We start from the raw sequence: 25,793 nt of genomic DNA, 5'->3' as shown, positions 1-25,793 counted from the left end.
AGTTCTCAACCAAAACTATACGATCCCTTTAAGAATGTGAGCCTGTGGTCTCCTCCACTCAATCACAAAATCTTCCGATCCTGAAATACAGTCTGACCTTGATTATCTGGCCATCTCTTCAAATCAAAACTTCTCTATTGAGTATCATACAGAAATGTTCACACAGTGAAGACAATTAAAAAAAGTGATTTCACAGTCAATCAAAACTTCTGCAAAACTCCTGCAATCTACCTTACAGTAGATTGGATCGGATAAAATAAATGACCAAAAATGTTGGCTTTAATGTGACCTTCGCAATCCGTGAACAACATTAGCACAAGCACATTCACAAATTGTACACACATAAATCAACACACGCAACTTTTACCAAATGCGCGCTGCATGCTTGTTGTTGGATGAGCCATAGCCAGCTAGTGTGTGATTGCTCAATTTCTGAGTCTATCATTACAATGTGAATGTGCGTAAACATCATGTCTCCCATTTCTGGCCAAATTGCTTATCTGGACAGAAGCTGATCCCAACATGGCCGGATAATGGAAGTCACACAGTACTGTATATTGTTTGATCTACACTTTGAGAGAAGGATCACTCTGTGGGTATATTGTGAACCCCGAGCATTTTGCCTCTACACATTGAACCGGTAAGTAAAATTCTGCCTGAAGGGAATTTACTTGCTGAGATATGGCCAGAATCTAATGTCAAAGGCATGATCAGACAATTTACTCCTAGCGATGCTGAGTCATATTTCTAATGGACAATATCTGAGAGATCTAGAAGCCACCTTAGAAGTTAGAATTGTATAACATGAGGAGGGTATAGTTGTATTGAATGACCATCCAATTGCCTTGCCAATGAGAAACTGAAAACGGCAGAATTGGAATGGACCTATGTATGTCAACACATAGCAATTTTTCTTTGGAAGTTCAAAAGTAAAAAATAACACCTGCTCTCGACCTGTCATTCAAGAAACATATTTCCGTCACAGTGTCAAACAAATAAAATTCAACCAGAAATATCACTCATGAATAGAATTCCTGCTCCTAATTACTGCCAAAGGAATTACTAATTACCTGCTGAAATACATACATCTAGTTAGTATGGTCTTAAGTATGTGTTCCATTTAAAAAACCAATCAATAAATAAATAAAGTCTATAAAAAATGATCTGTGTTATGGAAAAAATTAGCTCATTTATTACTGTTCAGTTTCATGGCAAATAAACATGGCATGTGGTTGTAGGGACAAAAGACTGACTACCAGTACTCTATCTTTGAATACCAGTGAGATGTGATATTTGTTTGGAAAGTATGACACTTTACAAAAACACATGTGATAAAGGTTCATTTAGCAATGTATTTTTGATATGTTGCAATAACTCGCTGATTGCAAACTGCCTCAGGCAACAAGCAATGATCTTAAAGACAGATACACATCATTACAATGAAGAAAAAAAAAAGAAAGAATGGTACTGCTTCATACCTGTAGATTAATATTGAGGTGTACAAGACCTGTATGACTTTTTTTTTTTCAAGTTCAACATTGCGAGTACAATATGTATGTACCTTGTATATTGAAAATGGGACATAGTCAATCACTACTGGAGTTAAAATAATTCTTCAGGACTCCTTTTAACCATGTCATTGGATAAGCACATTATGACTATAGATAATTCTGGAAAAAGGAAAGAGGAAAGTCTTTTGGCTGATGAAACCATCCAAAATGTAAACACATCCCAGCTTGACTTTGAGTCTAAACCCAGCCGCCACCTGCAGCTAATAGAATAATATGCCAGAATTGTTTGAGAAGGCTCCCCGTTACACAACATTTTTTTCAATAATACTCCAATTCTAGTACCCTAACCATACAATAACAGTGATTTCTTAACTCAACTCTTTTCCACATCTGGGGGAAGATCCTCGGCTGACTTACATTCGCTGTGATGCTTGAAATAATCCGTAACAGCTGCTTTGGCATGTTTCTTCACTGCAGAGTTTAATCACCAACAAAGACAGAAAAGAAATAAAGCTAATCGAACAGAGACTTTTTTGGTTTGTTTGTTTGTTGTTGTTTTTTTACATGCAACAATCCATTCAATAATTCCACAAGTGTCCTATTTCAAAGAAGATCATTGTACCTTTTATATGTATGTCATATGCAGTTAATTTATACATGATAGCTTGATTAAAAAAAATATATAAAATCTGTTTTGTATTAAAGTTATTGTACATCATATTTTGGGAGAGAACTATCCATTTGTTTGGGACTGAAATATGTCAGGAGCATCCATGATGGTAACAGACTGTAGCATGAAATATGAACACTTTCAACATTCAATACTGTCTACATTAAACAAAATTTTGAAAGAAATAAACATCATGCATAAAATACTTTCCAAGTCATTGAATTAATTTTGACATTGTATCATCAAGTTTAAACAAGGTAACCAGGAATCACTTGGTTCAAAAAAAGAAAATGACTTCTATCTCAACATTCTTTCGACATCCTTTCTTTTCATTAATTTTACCTGAACAAGGAAAAAAATTCATTCTAGATTTCAAAAATCCTAAAACTTTTGCCATAGATGCCTTTTCAATAAGATGATGAAGAACAAGAATCCTTTCTTACCATTGACTTTCGTGACTAGTTTGTTGGCTGCAAGTTGATGAGACAAACATCTAGCCAGTGACTTGAACAAATCCTGTAAAGAAATATATCAATAGTGTCCACTACTGAACATCATCTAATCTCACATCAAGGAATATTTGCGATCACTCAATATATGCATGAGGAAGTAGTTAGAATCATCAATGAAATATTGACAATCTATGCTTTATATACTTGAACATTATCAATACAGAGCAAAGCTGGTTTGAAATTCCTTTAAAAAAAGTGTGGTTAAAAACTGAACCAAAATTGGTGACTTGAAACATTTTCCTAAATGAATGAATTTAAGGAAAGTTAGATTATGAAAGATTACGGAAATCGGCATCAGGCAGGGGCCATGAGGTGGCCCAGTCGGTAGCATATTTGCTTTGCAATCAGCTGACTTGGGTTTGAGTCCCTGTGAGTCTAGCTGAGCAAAGCTGTGTATTATCATGCTGAGCTCATCTAGTAGGGACAAAACACTCCATCCCTTGGATTAAATTAGGACATAAAATTGGCTCCACGTGTGATAGAGTCACAACACATGCACGGAACTGATCCCACTTCTTTCACTCATGGCAAAGAGCAGGGTGCTAACCCAATGATGAAATGGTCCACCAAAAATGCACACAGGAAAATGGGCAGAAGATGCTGCCCTCCCCTCCCCCATGGTTTGCCCAAGGTGACTAGCAGTAGTCAGTCAGCTAATAGTATCAATCAGGCACATTATTTTGTGCCACATGAAAAGAGAAGAAGCAGCATATCATGCATACACAACTTTGGAGCACTTGTTACATAAAAAAGACTAATCATAGCAACCCTTGTAAACAGGAAAAATGACACATGTCACTGGAGTAACTCTTTATGCGAGACGGTGTAAACCACTGGTGTGCTACTTTAATACATTATTCTGAAATTGCAACGTAAGCATACTTTGAGAAAACATTCTGTTTTTCAGATCCATTTAACTTTTCGTAGATTTTTGTTACACTGTGCGTGCAATGAGCAAAGTTGTGGAGAAAATGTCATGCTTTGCTATGATGTAAATTTTATGACATATCTATGATTAATATTCTTTTAAATGACCAGTGGATACCGTAGTGTTCAGTCATGATGTTCGCACACAAAACAGTGACAGACTAGAAATGTCGCTATGGCGACTGGTATGCCTCCGCCATAATGTATGATTCTCCTAATAGGTCTAGATAGTACAGGTGGACAATGTGTGATTACATCTTCACAAAACTGGCAAAATATTGAAATGACAAGTTTGTCACAAATGTGTTGAATGTTCACCTTCCTTGACCTTGGTTTAATTGGATGAATAGGAGAGCATGTATTTGGGGATTAAAGGACTTTAACTTGACTTTGACCCATTCATACATTTATGCACTGAGTAATTTTCATGGTACGGGTATGGAGAAAAAAAGCGATTTCTGTACTGAATAGTAAATTGTTACCATGTTCATCTGGCCTTTGACCCTAAAATTCATAAGATAATCACTTTCAGGTAGAACATGCATAAATATGCAGTAAAGTTTCACGATAAATTGAGCCACTTCCGAGATATGGAGGAAAAAGTTAGTTCAGCCCTTTCACTTGATCTTTGACCTTTTGACCTTTGAGGCAAAAAAAGAAAAGAAAAAAAAAACTCTCCAGAGAATTTCTATTAGGTTACACATGCATACACCAAGTGTTTAAAAAAAAAAAAAAAAAAATCCTGCTGGCATTGCATGAACATGAGGGAAATGGTAAAATTTTGAAGTGTTGCACTTGACCTTTGACCCCTGAACTTTGACCCCATGAACCCTACATTCTCTAGATAATCACTGCCAGTCAGTACATGTATATACTATGTTCCATGAAGATACCTTGAACAATTTTCCAATTTACAGAGAAAACAAGGAAAAGTAGAAATCACGCAGTGCGTAATATATGTCCCCGCCGGAAGTAGCATTTAGTGACAAAATGTACAATATAGGTAAAAAGATCAAGGTCAAAGAAGTCAAAGGTCAAAATTCTATGTAGAAGTTTTGAAGCCCTCACCTAGTGCAATCACATAAAGCAAACGGAATCGAAATCGGGTTAGAAATGGCGAAGGAGTAGCATTTTGTAGCCAATGTACAATATAGGTAAAAAAATCAAGGTCAAAGGTCAAAATTCTGTGTAGAAGTTTTGAAGCCCTCACCTAGTGCCATCACATAAAGGAAATGGAATCGAAATCGGGTTAGAAATGGTGAAGGAGTAGCATTTGGTAGCAAAATGTACAATACAGGTCAAAAATCAAGGTCAAAGGTCAAAGAAGTCAAAGGTCAAAATTCTGTGTAGAAGTTTTGAAGCCCTCACCTAGTGCCATCACTTAAAGCAAATGGAATTGAAATCGGGTTACAAATGGCGAAGGAGTAGCATTTTGTAGCAAAATGTACAATATAGGTCAAAAATCAAGGTCAAAGGTCAAAGAAGTCAAAGGTCAAAATTCTGTGTAGAAGTTTTGAAGCCCTCACCTAGTGCCATCACATAAAGCAAACGGAATCAAAATCGGGTTAGAAATGGCGAAGGAGTAGCATTTTGTAGGCAATGTACAATATATGTCAAAAATCAAGGTCAAAGGTCAAAGAAGTCAAAGGTCAAAATTCTGTGTATAAGTTTTGAAGCCCTCACCTAGTGCCATCATATAAAGCAAACGGAATCAAAATCGGGTTAAAAATGGCGAAGGAGTAGCATTTTGAAGCAAAATGTACAATATAGGTCAAAGGTCAAGGTCGAAGGTCACAACTGAAATTCTGTGTAGAAGTTTCAAAGCTCCCATGTAGTGCTATCATATAAAGCAAACAGAATCAAAATCGGGTTAGAAATGGCGAAGGAGTAGCATTTTGAACATTTTGATCACACACGGACGCACGGACGGACAGACGGACAGACGGACACACGGACACACACACGTACGGAGCCCGTTTCATAGTCCCCTGCTCGAACTCGTTCGGCGGGGACAAAAAAAGAAGTTTTAATACTTTTACTCGACCTTTTGACCTTTGACCTTTGACCTCATGACCCAAACTTTCACCAGAGAATCTAAATTGGGTAATACATGTATACACTAAGTTTCAAGAAAATATCTTCAGGCATTGCATAGATATGGTGGAAATAGTGAAATTTTACATATTTGACCTTGACCTTTTGACCTTTGACCTTGAGCACGTGCACCCAAAAGTTGATAGGCACAACTTCACCCCCTAATACACATACAAGCCAAGTTTCATTAGGATACCTCAACAGGTTTTGATAGTTACCTTGTCCACAAAATTCATTACGGACGGACGGACGGACGGACGGACGGACAACCCGAAAACATAATGCCTCCGGCACCACTTCGTGGCGGAGGCATAAAAATTTACTGAAAAATCCAATACAAAACACCACTTGATATTCAATAACCGCATAATGCAAGCTACATGAGACAGAAATGGTGTCATGACTAACACTTTCATTATACTGTGTCATTTGACGATTTATGGATCCGTTTGGCTGTTTCTGCGTTTGAGCAATATATGCAAACTTGACACACTGTCAACTTGAGTTGTGCGTGTTAACATGGCACATAATGAGTTAGGGAGAAATTGGTCTCTCCATACCTTGTTGGCAAATTTTCCGTCCTTGTAGAATGGTGTCAGGTACTTGACGACCGCATTCGCAGCAAGCTTATGTAGGCTTTGAGACAGCTTCTCCTCTTTTCGCTTCTCTTCCAGCGATTCGCCCTTTGACCTCTCATTGTCCTCGATGTGGGGGTCAAAGGTGACCCGTTTCTTGGCCCCATTTGAGCTTGGCGAGTTGCTGATACACCCGGACTTAATGGCACTTAAAGATGACTTGACCTGAACCACCCAAGCAAAATGGAGATACACAGTGACCATGAGGCAGAAACAGCTGTGACAGAAATTCAAAGATATGACCCCCCCCCCCCAAAAAAAAAAAAAAAAAAAAAAAAAATGCCATGAAGCCAAACACAGACGACTGAACCATGCTCGAAAAATATTGTAAATGCTATGGGAAGTGCAATTGTGTGTGTGTTTTGTTTTTGTAAAAAACTGGGATAGATGCTTTCTCTGAAAACAAAAAGTTCCACATTTTACTTGATGCATGGAAGTCTCAACTCATCTTTCAGCCTCAAGAGAGTCCCTGCCAAAAAAAATCAGTGTTCAATATTACATCACAAATCTTATCACATTCTCAGTTTAATCATTTTTTCTACTTGCTATCATATGAGGAAAATCACACAATGTGTTGATACCTCTATACTGGAAAAAAAAATAGTTTACTGCAAGTAATTAAACCATTTAAAGAGATAATAGGATAATTTAAAGAAACTAATGTACAAGAGATATACAGTTGTTAAAGAAATAGTACCAAAAAGTGTATGCAACTTCTGGACCTAAGCAGTTAGAAGTAAAATATCAAGATATCCTGTGCTTTAAAATTGACTTAACCTTCTTTTCAAGGGTAATCAGCTTACATGTTGAGAAAGAAATATGCATGCCTGATGAAAATGCGGTTAAAAAGATGTAGAATTTAGTCTTAACAGCATTTTGCATGTTTAAAAAGTCTTGGTTTACTGCATTGCATCTCAATGGGAAGTGTATGGCAACTTACATGATTTTGTGTACTGGAGGCCTCTAGGGTAACATCCACAGCAGTTGGTTTGATATCAGATGTGTCCATTGTGGAACTAGTTGAAGTTGAGCATGATGCATGATTCAGAAGTCTTTCTTCCTTTGAATTTCTCATGTGCAAGTCATCCACATGGTCTCCCTCATCAACTTTAGCATCACTGCAGTTATCATCTGTCACTGTATCACTGCAGGGAGTGCACGAAGACCAGACTGCAGCTGTGCCATGTGGTGTCGGCAAACTAATTCCAGAACGCTCATCCTCATTTATGAATTTCTGGGAATTCCTCTCGCCTCGACAACTTGACGACTTAATGCCAGCTCCAGAATCTATCTCCCTTTCGTCAATCACAAGCATTCTTTCATCAGAAGCCCGGCAATCTTCACCAGTGTTGTCAGAAGTCAAGCTGTTAACATTAGTTGTCTGCAATTGAAATGAATTAAGAACGGGGACAGCTTGATCCACACTTTGCCCACTCTCGTGTTCTTCACTTTGCCGTGTTTCTCGTGTGCTACTAGTAGCAGCACTGTTGTCCATGATACCATCACGCTTTGCATCATGACATGAGCTGGCGCTTAGTCTGCTTCCGTCATCAGCTTTGTCTTCATCATCAGACCGGTATTCGTCCGCGTCAAGCTCCGCCTCGCTGAGGAAGCTGCATCCCTGATTGTCATCGCAGTCTCCGTCTTCAAATCCTTCCACAGCGGACGACTCCCACTCGCCCACGTCTCCAGTGAAATTAATTCCTGCACTCTCGCCCCAAGAAAGCGCAACAGATTCAGTAGAACTACCAGCAGCATCTTCATTTGCCTCATTTTCAGCAGGTTTTAAGACATTGACCTCAGTGGATTGCGACTGGAGCAAAGTTGATGCCTTCCTGAAACCGGAGGGAAACCCTGTCACTCCTTTTGACTTCTGCGCTCCAACTTCAGATGGAGAAGATTTGGATGTCCGAGATTTTTTGTCCGAGGAAGAGACTCCTCCCTGAAGTTGTTGAGCTGCAAGCATTGAGGCAGCTGAGCAGAATCCTGGCAGAGTGGGAAGGGATGGACCTTTGGCTGTCTGGCGTGAAGTTTCCTGAGAACAGGAGAAAAAGTTCAATACACACTTCCTTTAAATTCAACTGGCAGCACTCAACAGTATCAGTATACTTACCATCAACACAACCTACATGGAAGTTTTCATTCATATTCAATTTTCCCTGCATTTGTTTGTAATTCATTTTGGCTTAGTCTTCTGTTTTCTAGACATACTTGCTAACTCTACCGATATGGAGGGTAGACTTCCGCTTTCTAGAGATTTTAGCCAGCTACTGATTTTTTACTCTTAAGGTATACCAATTTTGTAGCAAGCCTGCCATAAAATCAAATGAAAGTCACAATTCCCCTTCCTTGTGCATTGATTCTCTCGAAAACAGCTAGAATATTATGTTCATGCACCAAATCACATATTTTGAAGCTGAAAACCAAAAAACTCCACTCCGTGGGAGGGGACACCCAATCCTACACCCTCCCCCGCATGCAAAGTGCCCTCGGGCTCGGTCACTGCACTTCTTCGCAAATCTACCACTTTAGCACTTCAAAATGTTGGTAAGTATGTCTAGAAAGTGGAAAAAGTTCAACATATATGCCCTTGGTCACCACAGACCCTCACTAAAGTTTGTAAATTCATCAAGCAATCATAAACCACTGTCTCCATCATTCCTTCTTGCATAAAAACACCTGAAGATCATGTTATCAAGAAGACCAATTTCAGCCAAGTTGATGATGAAAGAAACTTACATGTAACATAACTTTTTTTCTTAAACCACTTGCCTACTCAGGCAAGCAGATTTTCAAATTGTGGCAGAACACTTGCCCAAACATGAATTTTACTAGCAGGAAAAGAAAGTCCAAAAGCATAAGAAAATGATATAGATATTCACTTGTACGTCAAGGGCTTGAAAGAACACTATCATCTGAATAAACAGCACACATTGATTCGCATGCTTAAACACATTGGAGTCAAAACTTGTGTTGGTGTTGCATTGCACTGGGGTTTCTTCATGTTAAGTGTTGGAAAGTTGCTGCAATGAAATTAAAGTGCATTGCATCACTAAACAGTCATTATCTTTTGGTCTTCTCTATAATTGACTTTGTGGGTTTGAAGGGGGGGGGGGGGGGAGGGGAATCAAGAAAAGTTGGCTTCAAAACTTTTTGCTAGCCCAATACGGGCAAGCAATTTTTCTCAAGCACTTATGTACAATTTTGTAGCACCTTCCTTAATGAAATAAAAAACAGATATGGCTCACCTTGTGATTGGACATTGCTGTGTCACAATCGTCGTCACTCGCATGATTTAACAACAGTTCATGTAACCTGGACTCTGTCGTCATCTTCTTGATCTCCCTGACCTATGAGAGTACAGGTAAAAACATCAGAATATGAAATCATCAACACCAACACTTAAAAACGAATTTTCATGAAAACTAATATCTATTACACAAGTGCATATTACATTATATAATATTCATTATGTAATATACCATCTCCTATTTGTTAGAGTCTATCTGGGTCACATCAAATCAGAGTACTGATTTTTGGATAGGCTTCTTTTTCTTCATATTTGGCAGTTTCCTGGTAATTTTGATGGTTTTCAATATTCCAGAGTCTGAGGTTTTATACATCATGCTTACTTTGTTTCTTAAGACCTAAGACAGAATCAGAAAATAAAGTAGGCTACCAGAAAAACACAGCTTTGGTAAAATCAGCCCCGAAGTGTAAAAGTAGTCAAGTGCACAGGAGTTTAAGCATTTAAATGTTTTAAGTCAATTCAAAACATCACAACACAATGCTTTATAAAAACTTACAAAATTTTTGATTGCAGAGCTTTCTACGACACTGAATTCAGACTTGAGGTAGTTCAGATATTAAGCATTCAGTTAACTAAAAAAAACAAAAACTAGATATATCGCTACGGCGACTGATATGCCTCCGCCATAATGCATGGTTCTCCTAATAGGTCTATAGCACAATGTCTTGACAATGTGTGATGACAGTTTCACACAATTGGCAAAATATTAAAAAGACAGGTTTGACACAAATGTGCTGAATGTTCACTTTCCTAGAACTAGGTTCAATTGGATGAATGATTAATATGTCAGAGTGCAGGTATTTGGGGAACTGACGATTTTTACTTGACTTTTGACCCTTTTATAAGTTTATGCATTGAGTAATTTTCAAGGTATTGAGAAAAAGTATAATTTCAGTATCAAATGGGAAAATAGCATTATCTAAACCTGGCCTTTGACCTTTGACCTCACAGTTCCAAAGAGAATTACTGTTAGGTTGAACATGCATAAATATGTAAGTTTCATGATGATACATTGAGTTACTTTTGAGATATGGAGGAAAAAGTGTAATTCAGCACGTTCACTTGACCTTTGACCTTTTGGCAAGAAACTTCCCACAGAATATATATTGGGTAATACATGTATACATCAAGTTAAAAAAAAAACAAAAAAAAAAACCTTCAGGCATTGCATAAATATAAGGAAAGTAGTGATATTTTGAGGAGTTGACCTTGACCTTTGACCCCCTGACCTTTGAACCATGACCCCCAACTTCCCCAGATAATCACTGCCCATTGGAACAAGCATATATACTAAGTTCCATGAAGATACCTTGCACCATTTGCGAGATATGGAGAAAAACATGAATTTTCAACCTTTTTTTTTTTACAAAACCTGTGACCTTTGACCTTTGACCCCGTGACCCTAAAATCCAAATAAAGTATTAACCCCCCAGGATATACCCTCATACCAACTTTGATGTAAAACCACCACACGGACGTACGGACGGACGGACGGACGGACGGACGACCCGAAAACATAATGCCTCCGGCCACTTCGTTTGCGGAGGCATAAAAGAATCATAGTTCTTATCATACCGTAGTTACGGGTAAACTCGGCCAAGCGGGTAAACTCGGCCCCCGCACGCATTACAAGTGGCCGAGTTTACCAGCTAGGCCGAGTTTTCCCATAACTATGGTACAGCCTTTTCTCCCTGTTTTGCAGATTCTTGAAGCTTTAGTGCCTTCAGCTTTACACTGGTATCATGGGGACAAGTCAAACTTAGTGCATATCAACAATTATCCTACTCAAGTCGAAGGTGATTCACATTACCTGACTGAACACTTTAGCCTTGTAGAGATTGCTAGATTTGGCTGCCTGAAACACAGCATGCTCACTCCGGATCGCACAAGACTGGGCTTTAGCATCTCTGTGGAAGGTCGTATGAAAACAGAAAGTTTGTGTTTGTGGAAAGGTCTGCACTGAAGATATATTGACTCGGGAAAGAGACAATGATTACTGTGGCACAACTGCATCAAACATAAAACTGATAAATATACAGTCACTAAAATTATGCAATACAATATAACCTATATAAGATGAACTCTTAATGATGACGTGTTGGCTACAATGTGCAGAAGTTTCATGCCAAGAATGTTTCTGGTTTTACAGTATTTCATTTTGTACTGGGCCCACAAACACCAGGTCTAACCCTATCTGTCACTCTTCCCAAGTCACTTCTATACCAGCAATGTCATTTCTGAATGCCAGCAAGGCCTTGCTACAGGCTAACCACAGATTTAACCAATTCCAAAAATAAAGTAAAAAAATAATAATAAAAACGAACAAAGGTTTTGCTCTAAACAATTTTCATGACATGACATTTATTAATGTGTTACAATCCCTTGCATCCCCTAATGTGTGTGCGGGACACATGCATGTAACATTTATCTTTGAAAAATTAAGACAAAAATCAAATTTGGCAGCAACCTGCCTATAGTGGGCACCTGTCAATGGGCAATCACATTTCCCCTCAAGCAGTCACTACTAGTATATACAGGTTTGAGAGTAAATCACAGATGCTGTGGCAACTGCCTCATCTACAACCTGTATCTTATCGATGATCAATTATATTCCTGCTTACCTGCTCAGCAGTCTCTCGGGTTCATCAGGAAATGCAGCTTTAATATTTTCTGCTAGTGATTGCTGAAGAAGCTGCATGCAGTGTTCTCTGACCTGCATTGCAAAAACATTACTGTATGTCACCCTCAGATCCATCAAACATGGAAGTTCAGAGTTCATCTAAGATATCCCATTTGTGGGAAGGGTTTGTCAAATTCGTTCTGTCATCTGTCCTTGCTCTGAAACTCTGAGAAAGCTGCTGACGGAAAAGACGCAAAACTCTTTATCTTCGAACAAATACCAGTTCCCCTATTTCCTAACCACATTACTTCAATTTGCAGTTTTCATGGATTTGATGTCTGCAACTTCATCATCCAGGGTCACTTGGTGACTAGTCTAATACATCACACTTGCTTCTTCACGAGTGTCTTAAAACTTCTCTAGGTTTCATGAGTAGACCAGAACACAACATCACAAAATTCATACGGAAGAGAATGCTGCACATAATCAAAGATGATCCAAGTGGTTGTGCAAAAAGCACCTAGTGAAGGTAGCAGTGAATTGTTCTACCCTTATGTCAATGAAATCAAGTCTTCTCCATTTTTTTTTTAAGGCCAACGGAATTAGTCGTATAAAACACCTTTTTTACGAACTTATTATATCCAAACTTTTTACCTTGATAGTAAGCCCTGCCAATCTGCTACTACTGGCATCTTTCAAGAGACAGTTTGCATCTGTAATGAAAGGATGGAATGTGAAGGATTTACAAGAAATACTTAGCCTACTTTTCATTGTCAAATAGGGAGGCTCTATGAGTGGAATGACAAATTGCACACCAGTCATTGAATACACTGATGAGACTGATTGACCATAATCCACTCTATTTCTTTATTGCTCTCTTGAACATCCGAACTCAGACTTCCCAACCTTCCTGATCGAAAAACAGGGATGATTTGGCTCAAAAGTAGGAAAGAAAGAGTAGTTTCCATAAGAGTGTGTAGTAAAATTATCAAGAAAAACAGGAAACTTCTACTGAAACAAGAGCTGGAAATAGTTAAAATTAAGATTCTTTCCTCCAAATTCAGAATGATTGGGAGGTCTGCGAGCTTTATGAAACTATATCCACTTTGATGTTTTCCTAATTTGGCTATCCCCTCAGGTTTCATCTTTTTGTCACTCTGCACTTGTAACAGAAATTAGCCTGGTAACTTACATACTTGACAAGAGGTGTGGGAGACTTATGCAGTCAAAACCAATAATGTAACAATTAAAGCTCTTCACTATCTTAAATTAAAACCCATCCAAGCTCTGATGAAGAGACACTACATTGACTACGTTATAAATCTATCTCTCCCTCTATTTGACAGAAATTTCTTGTGTTCTCACCTGGCACTTCAGCTGTTGTTTCTGTTCTCTGCTTCTGTATAAATGACAATGATCAAATGCAGCCCTACTCATTGCACATTGACTAATAAAACAACTTTGCATCATCATCATCAAGACCTCAGTCACCTTTTTGAATCTTTGTCATAATTATACACATACACCTTATGCACTTAGAAACATCAGTATTAAGCCCTATATAAGTGTTATTCGTTATCATTATCATTATCACCTCATTACAAATGTTAAACCTACGTAGAATTAAAGAAAAACAAACAAAGAAGACCTAAAATCCATTTGTCTCTGCCCAGGAGTGACACATACTCAGCGTCACAGAGGTGAAATGTGAGAGATCTATCTGTTCAGGTCACATGCCTGCTCAAAAACTCATGCAAATGAGAAAAATTCCTTTTTGTAACATGTAGACTGGAATTCACTACTTCTCTCACTCAGCCACATTGCCCATTTGCCATCCCCACATTTTCCATCAATTCTCTAATGCGATTTTTTGGACAGAAAACCTGATTTCTAATTTTAGGCACTTACTTCTAAAAGAATTGCTGTTTACAGACCCATCTCACGAATTGGGACATGACAGACAATTTCATGACCGCTCTGAAGGCAAGGACTGCAGTGCACATGAGATATATGCATTGTCCTTTTTCAAAAATCAAAGTTAGATGTTTCCAACATTGGAGATACATTGCATCTGTGTTATGGGAGACAATATTTGGCTAGGTTTTAATTTCACAAATATCAATCAAATAGTAACATTCAAGGAAATAAAACCACCTTGCTTTTACAAAACACTATAGGATATGTTTGGCCTTGCTTCAACTATGTTAATAATTGACATAAAGGTTAAGGTAGTGGTAGCTGCTGGGAGGTTAATGAAATGAGCATGCATGTATTAATTTAAAGAGCGATGAACCTAAAAGAAGTGGTGCAGTCTGTCCTCTGAGTGACATTGTTTTACCTTTCTTCTCTTGCTGAACTGGTCTTGAATGAGTTGTTTCATGGCGGCTTTTCTCTGTTCATTGTCTCGGTCATCGTCATCACTGTCGTCAGAGTTGAAGTCATCATCATCTGACCAGTCTGTCGGCCTGCGCTTTTTACCAACGTATGTTCTGTAGATAGATATGTGAATGACTCATGTCTGGATGAAATGGGAACAAAAATTGGTCTGCAACTACAGTTCCTTTTAATGTCTCAGACACCTTGATCTTGTATACAACTCATTTAAGTTATTCAAAAGAAAAAAATAATATATCCGATAGCTTTAGTGCTGGTTGGTGGCAGTCCACAACATCACACAACCACACTTTTAGTCCATTGAGGATGGACTGATTTTGCTACAACACGCATTTCCCATAGACACCTGCCCGAGTACTCAGGGACTCGTCCTCAATGGGTTAAAACAAATTACAACTCAAAGCAAGTTCAGTGAAAAAACCCTCACTAAGTTGGCTGGTGAAATTAAAAAAAAAGAATGACAAACTTAGCATAAACACTTACTCGACATGTATGCGATGTAATTTGGAGCTAATCGTTCACACATATTTCAGTTTTGTTTTGTTTTTGTCCCAATTTTTGATAGTTATCCCTTTTGGGATAAATACTTTCCATAACAATTATCATCATTCCAATACCCTGTAGCTGTCTTGGAAATAATGTTGTGACAATGTCCCATTAAAGTAGTTTCTAATTTTCAAGTGCCCCTATTAAACAGTGGCAACTGTGTGGTTAAAAAATCTTATGTTAAATATGATATAGAAGGAGTATGCTTACGTGTCTCTTCCAAATTTGCCTCCGCCATATAATTCATCATCATGCTGGTTCAGGGGTCTCTTCTCAATGTATGTACGCCCCATGTGATTCTTTCTGGCATCCCCTCCGAGTATCCCACGTTGCAACTCATCCAATCGCTTCTTGACGACATCTGGCGTCTTGCAGACATCACACATCCCAGCACACTCGGGCGCCTTGTCACCAAAGTACTTGGCAATGACACTATGTCGGCAACTATGTATGAAATTGAGAAGACATACGATGCAATACGTAACCCTTTACGTGCCAAGCCACTTGACTTCTTAAATAACTTACCAAACTTCTTCATCAACGCTCAGTAATCCATCAAAGTGTGACCAAGTTGTAAATTTACCAAGTTCAGTTAGTGTTAGATTTTTAACAAATGCAAACCTCTTCACTGACAAATTCAAACACTTCAATCTTGCTGGCAACTGCAAATTTTATCTACAATATTTGCAAGGTAACAAAAGTGTAACCACAGAACCTTTGGCCTCACAGCAGATTGCAATTCGTACTTCCGTCTGTCACTTTTTCTTTTTAATGAAGCTATTTTGAAAAGTTTGATCTGTTTATAAATAGGTGACTAACACCTTCGTCATATATCTTTGTCAGGGGAAAGTTTCCAGCCATAAAGTGGTTGCCACGGTAGTAAACTGCCAAATATACAAGTGTCTTGGAACACTTGTATCTGAACACATTAGAGGTCCTTCATTATGCCAGTACTAGTACCTGCTAAGTTGTTGATTCATCGAGAGAGTCTACACAAGCCGTTCCTTTTTTCTTTTCTTTTTTTGAAGCCAAGGACAATAACGATCGTGCTATCATGAATAGTTCGAACATTCATGTATTCAGCAATATATAGCTATTATGCGAAGGACACACAGAGCGACACATTTCCCTGGATGACATATTATGGTTTTGTTGTTAATACTTTTTCAAGGGTGCTTCCTTGCAAAAGAGTGCAAAAAATCTTTGTCAAACAGATGTCACTTTACCATTGACTGGAGCAAATTCTAGATGAAGAAATGATTGAAACAAAATGTATGTGCACTCATAGCAAAGCACAATGTCTTGTGGTTGCACTTCAGAGAATCTTTACAGTTGTCACAAGTACCAAGTCACAGTGATTTCAAACTTTAAAGGCACATGGTCCCAGTGGTTTAGTAAAATGCATACGCGGGCGCATGACGCAAGTTTCCTATAGAGACCTACGCGTTCTACTCCTCTTTAGCGCTGACGCTTTGGTCCATTTCCCCGTGTCCGAAGAAGTCCGATCCACCGTAGTCAGTGGTCCAATCACAGTTCGGCTCATGATTTGGCTGAGGGGGATGGCAGCTTAGCAAACTTCTTTTGTGATGTCATACTAAGAAGCACATAAGCACGCTTCCTGGCATCACTACAGACTGCGTGACGCGCAGAGAAGACAAACAAGAGACCCGCGGGTCACGCGCTCAAATGAGTATCGCAATTTCACCTTCCACGCATTCTTGCACAATCTTACCTGAGAACATTGGAAACTTTAGGTCTGCATATGGATCCCTCCCCCCCCCCCCCCCCCCCCCTCAACTCGGGGGGGGGGGGGGGGGGGGGCAGGCAGCCCTGGATCTGCAATTAACAAACTTGGAACTAAAGTCATCAATGTACAAACTCATGGTATTAACTTTGCTTTATCATTTCTAGTTCTAGAGCAGAAGATTTTAAATATTCCTTAATGTGGGGGGGGGGGTGGGCCCCCTAGGGACCCCCCCAAGAGGGACATGGTGCCCATTTGAAGGAATTGAGATCCTATCCCCCTAGGGATGCTACCTACCAAGTTTGGTGAAAATCAGACATGGCGATCTCAAAGTGAAGATGAAAATGTACAATTTAGGCCCCATTAGGACCCCTCCCCACCCCCTTCCCCTGGGTCCCAACGGGGGCACCCCTGATTCCCCCATGAACAAACTTGAAACTACAGTCATCAATGTACCTACTCAGAGTATCAATTAAGCTCTATCACTTCTGGTTCTAGAGAAGAAGATTTTTAAAGATTCCTTAATTTTAGGGTGTTTGGGCCCCCCTGGGGCCCCCCAAGTGGGCCATGGTGCCCATTTGAAGAAATTGAGATCCTATTCCAATAGGGATGCTACCTGCCAAGTTTGGTGAAAATCGGTCATGGGGTTCTCAAGAAGAAGATGAAAATGTAAAAAGTGTACGCACGACGGACGACGCACGACGCACGACGGACGCCGGACAAAGAGCGATCGCAATAGCTCACTTGAGCCTTTGGCTCAGGTGAGCTAAAAAGGCAATGTTACCTAGCAACACCTACGTGCTTTACTCTTGATGACAGCTCAACTTCGGCAATCTTCGTATCATGATAACGGTGATCTGTAGTATCATCAACAGCACTCTCTACACTACCGGGACTATGCGCCTTTAACACAACTCCACTGCAAGTTGTAGTTTATACCATGATTCATTGAGAATGCTCAAAACTAAAAAAAAACAAAAACTGGATGTCAATTTTTCTGTGAGATTTTCCATGGACCAACGCACTAACCAATGTACCGACCAACCAACAAAAATGCATTAGACCAAGACATTTTGCTTAATCTCGCCCTTACCATTCAACCATTCCACCATCAAATAAAGAATGAAAATAGTGTCGCTTTCAGTTTAAAAAAGCTGCCTGCTGTAGCTGCCTTACTTTGCTTCCTCACAGAATTTGACGAGTGCTTCAAAGCTCTTCATGGATGATTTACTGACTGGAGCTGAACTTCCTGATTTTTCTTTCTGCAAAATGAAGGAAGGAGAAAAAGAAAATGTCACAGAGCTTTACAAAAGATGTCAGACATGCCTGATGATGACATGGAATAAGACTCCAGCAAAGCTGAGGACCAGCACCTACAAAACACAGAGTTAAGGAGAAATTCATAGGATAAGACACCAAGGGGTTGTTACGGTGCAGTGGTAATAAGCCCATGGACTATCAATCATGAAATCCCTGGTTTGAGCCCCCTGGCTTCAATGATTGGACCCTTCAGGAAATGAACTTTATCCTAGCCATTCAGAGGGGACTACAAGCCATCAGACCTGTGGTTACTTGCTTACAAACACTCTTACTGCTTCTTAAGTAACTGCATAAAAACAAATCGTGATAAATAAAAAGTATTTTCACTTCATTTCACTCAAGTTTAGTACAGTGTAGATATTTCTCTATGGATGCGATGAGTCAATAGTAACAGATCAGCAAGAACTTCATAGATACTACACAAAAATTCATACAACAATGAGTATTGCAATGTCATTGATTCATCTAACGAGGCATCCCATGGGAACTTTGATAGAATGGACATGGCTATATGGCTGTGAAACTATTTGCCTCACACAATTCTGTGTGAGAAAAAAAAAGCCAAGGGCATTATCTTTTTCTTATTTTTTTATCATCTTCTGAAAAAAAAGAACATAAAACACCTCATCCTTCCCATGATAGATTCTCCAAGAACACTCAAAATGCCTCATGTCTGGATCTGTCTTAAGTTTAATTCTCATTTCAAAATCTGCAATAATGTCAGAGCCTTGAGGTAATAAAATGGGAAATGTTCCGTTAAATGTATTGATTCATTTCATGCGACTACTAAGGAAGCAACAAATGCTGTATAAAGCAAGCAACAAAAGGACTGACAGCTTAGATGTCCCTCTAAAGGACCAGGCAATGGGGATAACATGCCTTACCTAGGGGCACTACCACTACAGTCAGGGGACTTGAATCAGGTACCAGGCTTGTTATTGATAGTCTTCTTTGTATTCTTTGAAAGGCTGACCTTGCTTTTGGCACAAGCTATCTCCTGCGTGATAAAGAAGGCCACTTGATTTCTCTCTTGTCTGGAGTAGTAGAGACGGCATCTTGACTGATTTCCATCTCTCCCCGCCCGTCCGGATTCCTGGTAGTATCCGGCCATCGATTTGGGAATGTTGAAGTGGGCCACAAACCTGGGACAATAAAAGTAGATTCAAAGTCAGCAACATCGCAACAGTAGAGAACCAGAACAATTCAAGTTCTGAGATAACAGATGACCCATCCATTGTACGTTGCACTACTTGGTATGACCATCACCACATGGTGAAACCACAAAACATTAACAATCAAGATTCCCTGTAAAATGCATAGATCTTCTTATTCTTGGTACATATTCCTTTGACATATTTCCACTGTCATTTCTCTAATGTCTCTCTTGACCTATCAATTCTAAGTAAAATCATTAACTTATTGCCCATGGGAATTAGGTGTGCTAAGTCTCGAATAAATGTGATGCTACTATCTCCAGGAAGCAACATCTTAATTTGTTCAATACTACAAGAAGGGAGACAGTAAGCCAGTTTGGGGTTCCACTTTGCGCATGAGCAGAAAATGGTCATTCCTACCAACATGGCTTGTTAGTTTTTATAAATCCAATGAGATCTGGAATGTGAAACTATTCAAGTAATCATTATAGATGGTGCTTGCCTGCAAAACCACCTGACAGCAAAAGTGGTATTTGGCAATATCAATGGAAAGAGATTGTTGATACATCCATGCAAAATAATGAAATGAATCCTTTCCCAGGTGTTAATTGACAGACCATTCTAGTCACCTGGTCTACGGAAGTTATCCTTTGTTTGAACAAGATCGATAAATTCCATAAACTGTTACATCTGGCAAGCCTATACACTATGTCACTTTGAAAAAAGGGTACAGTAAGTGCCTAACCAACTGAGAAAAAAGAAAATTACTTTGTAACCGTGTGGACATGAGCTGACTCCAAAGTGGATCATACATTCACCTGACTGTTGCCTTGTCTACTCCCATGCCAAAGCTGATGGTAGCCACGATGACTTTGATCTTTCCACTCATCCATTCCTCCTGCACAGAGGTCCTGTCCGCACCCTTCATGCCGCCGTGGTATGCCTTGGCTGTCAGTCCACGACGTGAGAGGCTTGCTGCCACTGTCACACAGGCATCTCTTGTCCGGCAGTAAACAATTCCACAGCCTGAAGTATTCTGACAATGTTTTGAAAATTCATACTGATTTACAGCTAGTCCAACAACTGAACTGAACTTATGTATTTATATCTCACTATATTTGTTACTCGGCACAATAGCAGCATAAAGTCATTCTTTGCAAAATTATATGGTTTAGTTTGTGAATCTTTCAGCAATATGAGTTGAACAACAATGTTTGTTGGTGGCAGAATACAAATGGAAATGGATTCTTCACAGAAACCAAAACAACACTGCTCATGAAGAAGAGATATGTCTATCCAAATACTTGTTAAAATTGCTACAAGCAAATAACCATGAGCAAGTTTGCTTCGTGCAGTTTCTAGCTCCTACAAGATATTGAAAAAAACAAAACAACATTTAAGTGTTTATCTGTCGTAAGTTCGTACGTTTGATGTTTGATAAAGATTGATGGAAAGGAATAAAATGAAATATCACCTTATAGTGGTACATATAGTGTAAAAATGGTCAACTTTTCTCACCCCTAGTTTCTCATCCTTTTCGAGTAGACGGAGACCAAAGTCTTTCAGGTGGTCTATGGGATCTTCGAGGACATCCTTGAAGATGACATCATAGAAGAGGTTGGCTCTGAAGCAACTAGCCTTGAACTCCGCAACCCGCCCTTCCATGCTGAGCTGCTGTAGGATGTCCTTCCTCACCATGTCTGTAGCAGTGGCTGTGAGCGCAACGCAGGGTACTTTGGGGAACATGCGGTGAAGGTTACCAAGTTTCAGGTAGGAGGGGCGGAAGTCGTGGCCCCACTGAGAGACACAGTGTGCCTCGTCCACTATAAAACTGCCCAAATGTCCCCTGCTGTCCAAATTCTTCATGAGAGCCTTGAAGTTGTCGCTGGTCGCCGTCTCCGGAGTGATGTACAGCATCTTGATCTTTGGTTTCTTGCTGTAGAGGTCGGCCAGGACGAGCTTGCGCTGGGCCGCTGGAATCTTGGAGTTGAGACTCTCTGCCCTGATGCCCAGCTTGTCCAGGTGGGTGAGCTGATCTTCGATGAGGGCAATGAGCGGGGACAGGACAAGGGTGATGCCTTTCTTGCAGGTTGCAGGCAGCTGGTAGCACAGAGACTTACCAGCTCCCGTTGGCATGGAGATGAAGACATCTCTCTGTCCTAATGTTGGCAGAAAAATCAACTTTTAATCAAAAGATTATTTTTGTTGTTTTATGTGTATCAAACTAAGAGTAATATTTTCTGTATACCCATCAAAATGACATCATGTATTTTATACTCACACATAAGATCACATTTATTCTGTAACTCCATCCACATGAATGCCCTACAAAGGCTTGTTACATTTCCGTCTCTCGCAATCAATCTTCACATCTAGATAATCTAGACATCTATATAGTACCCATAATCAATCTAGTTTAAACGTTAGACAGTCTACACAATCGATCAACTGCCATGCCCAGTGCTCATCCCCCTTTAATAGAGCACTCCAGAATTCTTTTAAGTACGGTACTTCATGTTTCCTGGTCATTTTAAACTCTTTGACAGATAATTTACTCAGGTATCCAATTTGATGTTTCATTAAGTAAATTTAAGCTTTAAGCAATAGGCCCTATAACATTAATCCTCATGTTCAACAAATTTCTTCTCATACATGTTTAGATCTTTGACTTTGAGTCTAATATATCATTATCGGGTTAGTGACTGCAAATGAAAATTTCAACAATAATTTAATTCAAATGTTTTTATACCTTTGTACACCTCTTCCGAGGCCTTCTTCTGAAGGCCCGATTTGAATCCAGTGTGTTTGAAGATGCTCTGTAATTTCTCTTGAAGTAAAGGTATGGAGCTCGTAAATTTTGATGATGTCGACGCATGTTTGCCCTCGCCTGGATTCACCGTCCTGCTGGACATCATCGAACTCGAGACCGGCTTTGCAGCAACGTCCACGCCGCTCGCGCCTGACAATGATTGGGTCTCTTTGCCTCGGCCTTCCTGAATCTGCTCATCTCCACTCGGTTTAATCGTGAGATATTCTGTTATTTTGGTAGATTGTTCCACTGAGCGTTTCTTTACAGCGCGTTTTGGCATCTTGTTGTTTTCATGCCGCCATGTCACCGTCGTCGATCAGGTTCAGACCTGCCTTCTGTCACTTTCATGCGCGTCAGCTGTAGAAAATATGGACAAACAAGTGCATAGCATGCAGAGCGCAGAGAAAGCTAGGCAGCAGGCAGTGCAGAGCGCAGCGAGCGCAGTGGAGAGCTGAGCGAGCGAGTGCGGTCACCTGCAGCAGTTCATTCATTTTGCACGTGAGTCATGTGGCAGTGTAGAGCAAATGCGATGTTTTGGGTGTAATCATTTCGGTGCACAGTTGGCGTTTCATATTACCCCCGAGAGATATGAAAAAACAACAACGATGTGAACGAATGAGTCGAAGACTTGTGGTCTTTTATAGAAAGATCAGTCTCTCTCCCCCCCTTTTTTTTTGCTTGAAAAAAGGTTACCAAAAGAGAAAAACAAACAGACAAAAACATAGGGATCCCAAGGGTTCTGCCACAAATTCATTCCACAGCTGCTACAGCACCTTCTCACAGCGATGGATAGGCAACCTGTATGGATCAGGAGCAGTCGAATGCGGCTTATTTGAAGTAACCCTGTGCCCCTCGATCCCTATAGAAGCGCACCCAGTTAATTTGCAAACAAGACAGATCGTAAAATCAGGCTTGTTCTCATTCGAACAGAATAGAATGTAATTAGAAACCCAACAATGACTGAAAACCTGCAGCAACATCATGTTGTGTATACCTCACTTAAGAAATGGGAAAAAGCATCCGGTTGCATGGCTCTAAAATTATTTGTGAGCGGAGTAAACTCAAACAAAATGGTTGTGATATCAAAATCGGGCCTAATAATATATAGCTTATAATTATCACGGATAAAATCGAGTGTCCGGTAATCCTCTATAGCATGCAAATTAGATGATGGACTAATTTAACAAGTGTTTCTTTTCCCTTGCAACATGAAAGAGTTCTGCTGCCCCTTGTATATATAGTGACCCGGTGGATCAACAACTGGAAACTGTTTCCGAGTCAAAACTAGCTGCTCAGCTCGCCCGGCTTCGACGGGTTTTGTTTGACTGAGCATCCACCTCTCACCCAGCCTAGCATTAACAATAATCTTATACAGCGTCAAGTCAGTTAATAAAATGACATGCGACTCATGCCCAAAATTTGGCTGCATGATTGAGTTCAATCGGATTTATTATCACATTGTCTTATTTTCTAGATATGAAATACCCAATCAACTGAACGAAAAAAAAAGTAGTGGCAAAATACAAATAATTGCAACAACACATTGGTTTTGGAGATGAAATAAGTACCGGTAGCAAAGTCTGTACATTCTGAGAGCAAGTTCTACTTATAACCAGTGTCGGATCCAGAGGAGGGGGGGGGGGGGGCACCGGGCGCCCCCCCCCCTTTATTTTTTATTTTTTTGGTTAAAACAAAAAAAAAGGGGGGGGGGGAATGGAGGTGCGTGCACCCCCCTTAAATTTTGTAAAGGCACCACCCCTTTACGGAATTCCTGGATCCGCCCCCTGCTTACATATTTAGGCGTATTGTACCATTCCAATTTAACAATACCTGAAGAGAGTGAAATTTTTATAGGAATTACCGAAGAAAGTATATGGCCAATTAAAACATGAAATTGCGAATCTCCGGGCTGACCACCCGTCCAAGTTTGATATCGTCAATCTGAGCTTTTTTTTTGTTGTTGTTGTTGTTGGCTTGTCAGCTTAAGAAACCCATGAAGTGGAATAAGAAAGTTGTGCTATAAAGGTTTTTTTTTTTTTTTTTTTTTTGCTTGTTAGCTGATGAAACCCGGAAGTGGAACCAGAAATGCAAAAGCACCCCCCCCCCTTTAATTGAAAAAAGCTGGTGACGCCCCTGTTTTGTAACATATCAATCTGTGGGCAGTACTCAGATTTTGTAAAAGTCCCTCCTCGGGTGAGGCATCACTCGGTCAGTTGGTCACCTGATCATTTCCAAAGGTCTATGAGTGTCTCTTAATTTGGTCATTGCCCATCTGCACTGAATTTGTGACAAGATATCACCTGACCAATCCCTACAGGTTCTTCTAATATGAAAGAACTTAACATACGCTTTAAAAAAGTTTTTTAAAGAATATCTTATTCCTCATCAAAGGAAACAAACTGTACAAAACAAATATACAATATCTTTATATTAATTTCATAATCCTTACACTCTAGTGCATTAATCACCAAATCTATGGATCACAATATACATATAGGCCTACATGTACCGCATTATTTTTTTTTACTACATGGATTGTATACAAATATTATCATTATATTACTGACACACAAATGTTTTTAGTGGTATTCATTCATTAGATATATGTTATTTTCATTTTTTTTTTTTTTGGGTTTCAAACAATATAATTTCGATTCCATCATCCACCCTTGATTACAATAATGAACATTCAGTTTTGTTGATACCCACAGTAGGCCTAGATCGATTGTTATGAGCGATCATGTCATAGAAAACATATTTTCAAGGCCAAGACAATGCACACTAAATAGCCGATTACGAGAGTTTCAATTTAGACTGGTGCATGGTATCATACTTATGCAAATCATCATCTCTTCCGGTTCGGTTTTATTGCAAGTAAATGCTCTTTTTGTGAAAAAAAAAGAAGAAGAAGAAACATACAAACATTTATTTTACACTTGTGAGCATGTGAAGTTAATCTGGAAATTATGTGAGAGAATGATAGATGATGTTGATTTCAAAAATTGTACTTAGAGGAAGAAATTCTGTTCGGGAGGAAGGAGGGCAATAATATGGGAAAACACCAATTGTTAAATTATATTCAAATTTTGGTTAAATATTTAACTTTTTAAAGTAGAGAATATGGAAAGCCGCCTACATATAATGAAATAAAAAAATAATATTTTAGAGGATAGATTTGAGGAAAGGAAATTAGCATCAATGAGAGGAACTTTAACCATTCATTTCAGTAAATGGGAAAATTTGAAAGTATAGAGACAAGTTTGGAAGGACCCGGAGCCAGATGTCCACGGGGAAGGGGGAAGGGGATGGGAAGGGTATAGTTGGGAGGGGAGGAGAATGGCTCTGGGGGTTACAACCGCGGGTGGGGGGGGGGGGGGGCAGGGGGGTGATAAAAGGGGAATATCGATTCCACTTTGTGTTTGTATAGATCAATGAATGTACTGTCTTGCTGAAAGTACAGCTCGATTTGATTTTAACGAAAGTAAGTGAGCAGTGCATGTTGTTTTTTTCACTGCATTGTATATTCTTTATGAATGTATTGTTTTGC

At 39.4% G+C, this 25,793-nt stretch overlaps 1 protein-coding gene across 1 annotated transcript; it reads right to left on the bottom strand.

Annotated features, from left to right (window-relative positions):
- Nucleotides 1-1,180: 1,180 nt before the first annotated feature.
- LOC139721620 (uncharacterized) lies at nt 1,181-22,526 on the bottom strand. The gene is made up of 17 exons (XM_071632952.1): nt 22,451-22,526; nt 22,187-22,396; nt 20,956-21,596; nt 20,256-20,473; nt 19,257-19,425; nt 18,140-18,225; nt 15,430-15,663; nt 14,618-14,768; nt 13,645-13,678; nt 12,934-13,067; nt 12,281-12,372; nt 11,470-11,566; nt 9,598-9,699; nt 7,290-8,384; nt 6,275-6,514; nt 2,625-2,697; nt 1,181-1,982 (listed from the first exon to the last, which is right to left on the bottom strand). The coding sequence occupies exons 1-17, from the start codon at nt 22,524-22,526 to the stop codon at nt 1,885-1,887; spliced, it is 3,750 nt and encodes a 1,249-aa protein (XP_071489053.1). The 3' UTR covers nt 1,181-1,884.
- Between the last annotated feature and the right edge of the window lie 3,267 nt (nt 22,527-25,793).

This window comes from Diadema antillarum, unplaced genomic scaffold, assembly GCF_040938485.1.
Source record: "Diadema antillarum isolate AM-2024a unplaced genomic scaffold, OU_Dant_1.0 scf00000146, whole genome shotgun sequence".
NCBI classification, from domain to species: domain Eukaryota; kingdom Metazoa; phylum Echinodermata; class Echinoidea; order Diadematoida; family Diadematidae; genus Diadema; species Diadema antillarum.
This window is presented reverse-complemented; position numbering and strand designations above follow the sequence as displayed.